At 42.2% G+C, this 9,778-nt stretch overlaps 1 protein-coding gene across 1 annotated transcript; it reads right to left on the bottom strand.

The window, feature by feature from the left end:
* Positions 1–4,838: 4,838 nt before the first annotated feature.
* rasd2 (RASD family member 2) lies at positions 4,839–6,733 on the bottom strand. The gene is made up of 2 exons (XM_010864548.5): positions 5,990–6,733; positions 4,839–5,462 (listed from the first exon to the last, which is right to left on the bottom strand). The coding sequence occupies exons 1-2, from the start codon at positions 6,672–6,674 to the stop codon at positions 4,936–4,938; spliced, it is 1,212 nt and encodes a 403-aa protein (XP_010862850.5). The 5' UTR covers positions 6,675–6,733; the 3' UTR covers positions 4,839–4,935.
* Between the last annotated feature and the right edge of the window lie 3,045 nt (positions 6,734–9,778).

A 9,778-nucleotide genomic window follows, 5' to 3' on the forward strand; every position in this document is an offset into this window, starting at 1 on the left:
TAAGTCAGGGTGTTGGGGACAGTGGGAGTTATTCATTCCTCTGTAAGTCAGGGTGTTGGGGACAGTGGGAGTTATTCATTCCTCTGTAAGTCAGGGTGTTGGGGACAGTGGGAGTTATTCATTGCTTTGTGAGTTGGGGGGTTGGGGACAGTGGGAGTTATTCATTGCTTTGTGAGTTGGGGGGTTGGGGACAGTGGGAGTTATTCATTCCTGCCACTGCAATGCATAATAAGATATTCAAGATGTAATTAAGAAAAATAATTTTAAAGAAATCAATGAGAAGATTTTGTTGAATTGCACTTTGGAACTGTTTTATGGACTTCCTACATTTCCTGAAGAAGCTTTCTAAGTTCATGCTTAAGAATTGTTTTGTGAATCTGGGCCCTGACAACTATCATGTGGGTCTTATTGAAACATCACTATTTCCCCTTAAATGTAGTAAACAGATAACATGACAAATCCAACAACACGTCACCCTCGCTGCCCCTTAAACCTGTGCCCCCCCCCCCCCCCCCCCCCCCCCCCCCGGAGTTGTGTCCTCAGCCTTCTGCTTTACGGTCCCCTACGACTATGTGGCTTTTCACTGCACCAAGTCGATCATCATGTTGGCAGACGTCACATCACGTCGTGGGCCCGGTGACTGACAGCGGTCAGTCATCCTAAGTGCAGGAGGTAAATGAACCGGCGTACCGTTGTCAGGACTACAACCTGTCCCTTGACGTCGGCAAAACAACGGAGACAGTGGTCAACATCAGAAAGCAGCTGAGGTAACGAGCCCCAATCCCAGTCCATCAATGAGACTGCAGTGTGGAGGCAGCAGTTAGACATCCATCCAAAAATATCCCCTGTTGCTGTTCATTCGGTCACTCATGGTTTGTATCCAAACTTAGGATCTGACATTATCTGTAAGCCGTCGGACTGCTGAACATTTGAGCCGTCCGAGCGCCTACCAACACTGCTTAACTAGGCCCACGCAGACTCTGGCACCCTGACAAACATAAACACCCCAACACTCACTCACCTGGTGCTGATTCTGTGTTCTGCTGTCATAATTATTGTATACTTCATCCATTGTTTTCTTTTCACTAGCATTGTTGAGCAGGGGCTGGCAAATAAGAATTGAATTATGTGCTCAAATTACGACTTGAGCATATTCTGCCAGATGGCCCTTCATGCTACGTCTTCTCACGCTATGATGACACAAAAGGCATAGGCTGGCTCCATGAACCAGACCTGGACAGTGGCACGTTGGTTCACTACAGCTCGTTATGAGAGGGTGGTCTGACAGGAACCCGGCATGCTAATGTCCAGTCTGTCTGTGACACTGGGTGGAGTGACGTAAACCCCGGTCCCAGGTGCAGAGCCCACCAGAGTGGTGGATCAGACGGACAGAACGCTGTTCTCAATAAACTGTGATGAAAGGTTTGGCGTGACAGGCGAACATGTGATCCATCAATGGCACATCCAAAATGGCACCCTAATTCCCTACACAGTGCACAACCAGGACCCACAGCCTGTTGGACTGATCAAAGGCTGTGGGAACTAGGGTGCCATTTTGGATGCTACAGACACTGGAAACGTAATCTTGGTGACATAGATGTAAAATGATTTCATGACAGTTCATTTCCTGTTTTATTTTTCAGGAAAATGCCTTTAACAGTTCTTATTAATCTTGTACATAGGAACCATAGTCTCCTCCCTCACAAAAAACACTGCTGAACCCCTCCCTTCAAGTTCCCCTTTTGTCTTCATGAATATGTAAGAAAACACGTGACAGTTGAATCTTGTGAAATCAATTCATCATTTGCACACAGCTTTCAAATTGGTCTTGATGCAACCATTGCCACAGTCAAACCTGATTTGTCCTAATAATCAACAAGGAAAACCAAAAAGAGCAATCGACTGCTTATTTTCACAAATGCCTTGACAAATATTATTTAATCTGACCCTGAGAGATTCAATCAAAACCATGTTATCCATCAGCAGGAAATAAAAGAAAACTCTTCTCTGGAATCTAGGTTGAGTACCTGTTTAAGAAGAGCTGATTGAAACACAAAAGCACATTAACCGTCTTAATACGACTGAAATGTGCCAGATTGCCAATTAGGCCTGTGCTATTAGTTTCCTACTCCATTGAAAGTGCTTTTTATTCTAATATGAATGGAAGTCCATGCTAATACCAGTGTGACTGTGTATATTGGATTGTCATCTCTCTATGCAACCTTTTAAGGATAGTTTGTGGACCTATCATTTTAGGATTCAACATTTTTCCATTTTCTCCTGATTAATCCAGTTCCTTCAATTTCTAACCCCTATGTTATATCTGAATAGAGAAGATAGAGCAGGTGGCCATCACAAAAAGGTTTCTGTTAGATTGGATTCAGTGTGTTCAGCCCTTAGTGTCTGGCCAGATTGCAGGCTGTATAGTGAAGCGTGAGGCAGTGTCCCATTTAGATGCTTTGGCCTTGACGTCCAAATGACCCCCTGTTCTCTAAGGCACTGGTCAGAAGGGCACTAAAGATGGAATAGGATGCCATTATTGGTTAGTAGCTTCAGAGAGATGTATCTGAATGATGAGCATTGATGTGGTGTTTACTAATGTGGACAGTCTACCAAGGAGCTCCTGAGGTTTAGCATGTCAGTAGCTAAGGCACATGTTGACTGTATCACCTGCACAGTCTGTAAAGCTAGAGGCTGTTGGAAAGGTCCCAAGGTATTTATCAATTTGAAACTGCTTGGCACCCTTGAGAAAGACTAGTGACAAAGACTATGGCCATGTTGTATTATTGAAATAATGCAAAATGATTATATTAATGCAATTGTATAGAGTGAGAAATGTTGTTTGACAACTGAACTTTCATATCTCCAAATTACTTTGTAGGCTTTAAAAGAACATACAGCTCCGGAAAAAATTAAGAGACCATTGTACCTTTTTCTTTCCTTTCCAAAAAAGTTGAAAAGGAAAGTTTTGAGTGAGGAACAGAAGCGTTCAATTTGCAGTGGTCTCTAAATTATAAACCTTCTGTTCCTCACTCAAAACGTTCCTTTCCAACTTTTTTGGAAAGGAAAGAGAAAGGTGCAGTGGTCTCTTAATTTTTTTCCGGAGCTGTAGGATACATTTTATAAAGGTATACAATACAGTGGTTCAATGTTATAGTGATTTATTTATATGGTATTTTTTTTCGTTTCTTTTTTGTTTTTCATCAAGGGTTCCAGTTACTTCTGACACCACTGTAAATTACTAGCAGATCAGTTGGAGCCTGGGGCCAGTAGCCTAACGGATGCTAGTTTGAATCCTCAAGCTGACAAGTTGAATAAACCCAAATGACTCCTGCAAGTAGATTGGATTAGGGTGTCGGCTAACTGACTCAAATATAAACAGGTTGAATCTAGATGAATCAGATGTACCATGTGGTTTGAATCATAGAATTACAATAGATGGTACGGGGACAATGGTGAAGCCTGTAATAACATGCATAATTCAACCCAGTCTCAAGGCATTTCGTTAATCACAATGTTCAGATTCGTTATTGTAATTAGCTTAATTTGTATACCTTTTATAGTAAAAGGAAATTCCGCTCATTCATTGGTAAACATTCTGAACGTTTTTTAGAGAATTAATATGAAATATATGGCGTAGATTTTAGCCCAAGTCTGCAGTGCATTGCGCTGTCAGTGTTTTCACATTCAGAATAATTTTCTCTATAGGAATATTATGCAGTTTGGGATTATACACACATATTAATTGGTGGTTTGTGACTGATATTTGATAGTATTTGTCTTGGAACTGCTACTTTATGAGCTAAAATCTCAATATGAGCCCTCTCCGAGGTTCTGAAAGATAGTGACTAGATAATATCCATGAAACTACACTCCTGTTGCATTCAATATCGATAATTACCATAATAACTCTGGCTTGCATAATGGCCTATAAAAGCGCTGTCATTTTCTAGATGATACTATGGCCATGCGTAATTGTGTTTTTTCTATAGTTAGTTGGCCATAATTGTGTAATTCACGACAGTCATCGAGTGCCTTTCATTGGAGTAGAAAGCTTCAGACGATTTGTGCGTGGGGGGAGCGTATTTCACTCACTTGAAAATGATCCATGCTCAAAGCACTGAGTAAATGCAATGCCCACTGGCCATGTTATAAAATATCGCGCCCCTTCGGCTTTAACCACCCACCTATATTTTATCTGAAGAGGCATATGTCCATATTTGGTAACCCTGCGTATATTCGATAGGAACCAATTGTTTCACAGAGTTAAATGGTTTGAAATGTATATAATTGTGTTTCATCATTGTGTTAGGGGACTGTTGTTGATTTTTTACAGTGGGACGCCACTGTTGAATCAAGGGAGGGTTTCCCAACTGAAGCATATTATCAAATAAATGCTTTATTATTTTTGGACATATTAAATCTGGCGTTCTTGGTTAAAGAAGGTACATTTCGGTTAGACAACGATGACGTTGATAAACTAGCCTACGCCCACAGACCAGATACTGGTTTTATGCAGTAATGCTGCCAACTCATTTTGCCAAATCTTGTCAGTATTTGTGTTGGTCATTTTCACAGGAGCTCGATAAACAGTGGCTCTTCTGCTGTCAAATATTTTATTGATCTATTTTGTTTGTTTTTAAGAATTAAGTAGGAATGTTGCATTGATCAGTTACATAAATGTTTGCCACATGTCGTCATTTATAAGGGCTTCTACTATTTGACATATTTTAAATGATAGGCTCAACACAACTCGTATCAATATAATACATCCGGTTTTTTTAATTAATTTCACAGTACACTTAAAAAAATATAAACATTTACATAGTTGACGCAACTGGTCCAGCCAGCATTGCCTAAAGCAGAGTATAACTCTTTACGTAATGGTTATATATTGTAATACTACAATAAGTTTGCACTGAGAAGTCTCTCAATTCATTGAATTTGACACTTCTCTATGGATCTGCTCCGTTTCGTTGGGCTTGGGCCCATCACCCGTTGGAGGTCGCTGTTAAAACTTGGCCGACGGGCCAGAGGGTAAACTGCACCGCATGGCCCTTCTGGAACCTGCGAGTGGTTACGTCTGCCACACCGACTGCTGCCGGTGCCCAGCGCCTGGTAGGTGCGAATGGAGAGCTTGCGGTGCTGTGACGGACGCGTCTCAGTGGGTAGACCACCTATTCTGACCAGGGCTTCGAACATCTCCTCTAGACTGGTACCGTCTTTGGCCGATGTCTCGAAGAAATCGGCGTCTTCTCCCAGAACTTGGCGCATCTCAGAACGACAGACGACCCTCTCGGCATCCAAGTCTATTTTGTTGCCACAGATCACTATGGGGACTCGGGCGTTCTCTTTGAGCTTCATCAGCTTAGTCTTTGCGGTCACTATCTCTTTGCGCCTTGCAATCACCTCTTTGAAAGACTCTCGGTCGTCCACGCTGAACACCAGGAGAAATATATCACCTGTTGAAGACACGACGGAAAATATTTAGTTATTTCATCCAGGAGACGTGTGGGGCTGTATAACAATCTGATTGGAAGGAAACAATAGTAATGCTGTTGGTCAGATTCAGATTAAGGATTTAGGGATCATTCGTTTTTCCATCTATTTTCTGGTTCCTGCATTCTGTGGTCTTTCCCTCTGTGGCAAATGCCACTTTTTATGTTAGTACTATGTGGGCCTAACCTTGACGGCAAAGTTTGTATAATGTAGTCATTTACTTTACAAGGTAAATATATTTGCCTGAATGATTCAATACGGAGACCCATTCTTGTAGTTAATTAGTTGGTTTATAGGGCTTGCTTTCATTTATTCCGGTTCATTCCTTTATACTGGAGTCAAATTACCTTTTAATAGGCTTAAATTTGCATACCTTGTATGGGCCACAAATACGCATATGTGAAATATGCACCAAACACGGAAACCACATTTTCCTACAAAATGCAATACATAAACACAAATTACAACAAGTTATGCACAGTCTACACACCTGTTAGTATGGATAGTTTCCTTCTAGCGGGGAAATTTCTCTCCCTCGCCGCATCCAGGATGTCAATCTGATAGGTTTCTCCTCGGATCTGGTACAACTTTCTGTGGAAGTCTTCAGATGTTGGCTCGTACTGCTCCTCGAACCCGTCGCGCAGGAACCGGCGGAGTAGGTTCGTTTTGCCCACCATGGGCGCGCCGAGTACTACGATGCGGCGGCAGTTACTTGGCTTGGCAAGGTGCATCTCCTCCAGTGGCGCGGTGCAAGGAGTCTGGTCGGGAAGAGTCAGCGCCGCTAGCGGGTCAAAGGATCTTCTTTTGGGGAATCGTTCAGAGGATGCCACCCGGGTTTTCCCCTTATCTGCCGTGGTGCCTGTGCTGGAAGACCGGACCACTCTCGTCTTCTTTTCCGCGTGTCTCCAGTGCGCTGTGACTGTTTTAAAGATCCCTTTACTCGCCTTGGAAATGCTTTTGTTTTGCATGTGGATTTTAGGGGATTGACCAGCAGTTGTAACATTTGGAGGCTGGTTGGAAGGAATGGATTGTTGCTTATCGTCACCAACTGTGAAACGGGTGCTGGGAGCCCCGGCAGCTGCACATGGGCTGAACGATTTGGCTGTGCCGTCTACAGGAAGGTAGACAACCTGCTCTGTTGCGTTCACTTTTGTGTTCCTTCCAGACACCGGCATCGTCTGGAGTGAGTCTGCAGTCACAGCCCTTGCTTCGCCTGTCGCTTCACCATTTGTTGCGTTGCAGCGGAGAGTATGTTTTGTTCACGGAGAGGAGCGTTCTTATAGTCTCTGCATAGACTGCCTTCTCGCGTCACTGGATTGGATCATCAACGCATCAGCACCCCGGTCCTTGTATAGTAGTATCAAATATACCACTGGATGTATCTGGTTCTAGTCAGCGTCAAGATAATTGAAGTTGAATTTATATAGTAAGTTTGAGGGCTTTTGCAGATATTAGGAAATCAAATTCTAAATAGAGCCCGACAGCTGATGAATAGGCCTACCAGCTACGGCATGAAGAAATGCTGATGATAAGGCAATGAAGATTGCTGGAACTGTAAAATATAGATCGCTTTTGCAATCACTAAAATACATAAAAAAAAATGTTACCCTTAAATTATAAGATAACATAATATGCCAATAAAGTGTGACCAAAAACACGGACGATTGAAATTATATACTTTGTATTCTAAATAAAGGACAGACAATGAGTGGCTATTTTTAGACGCGTCAGACTTGGGCTATTTTTAGCATCAGATGTGTAGGGTGGGGGCGACCCCGGCTCTGTTGTAATTTGAAACCGTGTGATGGATCTTTGTCCACATCATCCATCTAAGTACCACAGTCATTATGGACTCATGGGAATCACACGTAGGTGGGGACTGTTCCTGTGAAAAATAACTGACCAGCACGCGCACATACGCATAGATAGCGATTCTAGGCCGAGTGTTTCCCCAGTATAGTGCTCTGCAGCCATTAAGACGTTTGTGATGCATCATCTGGTCCCTAATTGATTTACCACTGGTTCCGCTTTGTGATAAGTTTAGCAAGGCTAATTAATGTGCTATAGGAAGGAAGGATTTCGTTGTATGTGTTTTAAAAACACAAATATGTGTTTTTTATAGTGGTATTCTTTAGACAATTCACATCACATGAATACTTAATGCAAAGGTCGTTTATTGCCGCAAACTAGACTTTTAAAAGCATCACATTATTTGCAACATAAAATACTATGATTCTCCAGTGGTGAAGTCAGGATCAATGTCTATTTGCCAGTAAAATGGCCTGCAACAGGTACTTGGCCCATTTGTTATGCCAGATTTGATTTACCTTGCGGGTCAATAGTTGGTGAGCTTTCCGCAGTGTGACGCATATGGATTTTTCCAAGCCCTGTGGGGTTCAGTTTCACGGTGATCACGACCTTCATATTATGCTACTTATTCACCCCTGCATTGTAGAGACATAACGTGCATCCCAATTTCCACCATATGTCTATAAAAGTGAGCTCGTTTTGGGAAGGGCACACGGGGCAAAGATAGTCTATTGCACTATTAATTTGAATAGGGCACCATTTGGGAAATCTACTTTAATATTTATCACCCTGAAGCACTGCTATGAATCATGAGAATTACTTATGTAGTGCCTCTTGAAAAGCACAGTGACATGGCTCCACAAATCCTACATAGTGCACTTCTCCTTGCCCCGCTTGTGACATGTGGCTGTGCACTATGAAGGGAGTAGGGGGTTATTTAGCATGCAAGTGCCGTCTCAATCTCCCGGTGAGTCAGAGGGGGGCGTAGGGAAACACCACGTTCAAATAATGATGAGAGTTCAGAATGAATTGGCTGTGTTTGGATTTGAGGCAATACCAAGAGCTATGACTCACTGAACTAGAAATCCTAAAACAACATCAATAATGAAGTCATCTACGGTGTCCTGGAGGAAACAACTGTAGACAACAAACAACAAAAGATATATTCATTATGCGTGTATGTTTAGGGGGAAAGCTTTATCAGCAGTGTTTGTTATGCCCGTACGTTTAATGGAGGAAGACTTTGTGTGTGACACCTGCTGACCATGATGCCTGCTATATCTGTAGTTTTAGTGGGGAGGACTTTATTTGTTACACCTGCTGTATCTGTACGTTTATTGAGGATCATTTTCGCTGTTACGCGTGCTGACTGTTACGCGTGCTGACTGTTACACCTGCTGACTGTTACGCCTGCTGACTGTTACGCCTGCTGTGTCTGTACATTTAGTGGAGAACGTTTTTGTCGGGACACCAGTTTTGACTATATCCAGGGCTGTCAGGGATTGAATAGAACTTCTTGTATTTACATGGTTACATATTATGTTCAATATACTATGTACCATCTGGTATCTGCTGTTAGAAAAAAGAAACATTATAGGCCAGAAATTGAGCTGAACTACTTTAACAAAAAAGTTGAAAGGGTTTTTTAAGGTAGAGTTGAGAGTGTCCATGTAGTGTGAAATTGACTGCTGAAGTTTTGTTGGTTACAGATGGTGAGGAACACAGACAGGCACAACACCGTTTCTCTCTCCTTTGTTTCACCCAGGGTCGCTGTTTGAAACTGCTCATAAGTGTTCTTTTCTCCACACAGGCACCCAGGTGGCATCGCAAATGGCACCTTATTCCCTGTGCAGCGACTACTTTTTGGCCCATAGGGCTCTGGTCAAAAGTAGTGTACCACATAAGGAAAAGGGCACCATTCGGGACGCACAAGCACACATGCATAACACAGTAAAAGGACAGAGCGTGCTGCAGAGAAGCGAAGGTAGAACCCTATTGCCATGGAAACAGTCCTCTTTCTCTTCAGAAAAGCCCTTGAGACCCTTCACTAAAGATATAGAATCTGGTAGAAAATGTTATATGGTTTTAAGTGGACAATGGAATGTTCCTACTTCACAGATAGGGAATGCTTTGCCAATAAGCCCTGAGGACTAGAACAATATATCACAAACCCTTGAATGTCTGTTCATTTTTATAAACTGGTTAAGAACATTATTATAACAGTAGAAATGACCAATTGTCTTGCACCTGGTATACAATCTCATATGCTAGAGCTTACAACAAATAGGCAATCAAACTTTACACCAACTTGTTTAATTGCTAATGAACTCCATAGCATTCTGGCGTAATAGCCGTAAGCCTTTATACACAATATAGAAATTTAGTCATGTAGCCTGCAAAACTACCATTTTATTAACTTTCACTGTTTTCCACAAATGTATGCATTCCAAGTTTGTTTGTTTGTTTCTCT

Source organism: Esox lucius, chromosome 11 (assembly GCF_011004845.1).
Source record: "Esox lucius isolate fEsoLuc1 chromosome 11, fEsoLuc1.pri, whole genome shotgun sequence".
In the NCBI taxonomy this organism is placed as follows: Eukaryota; Metazoa; Chordata; class Actinopteri; order Esociformes; family Esocidae; genus Esox; species Esox lucius.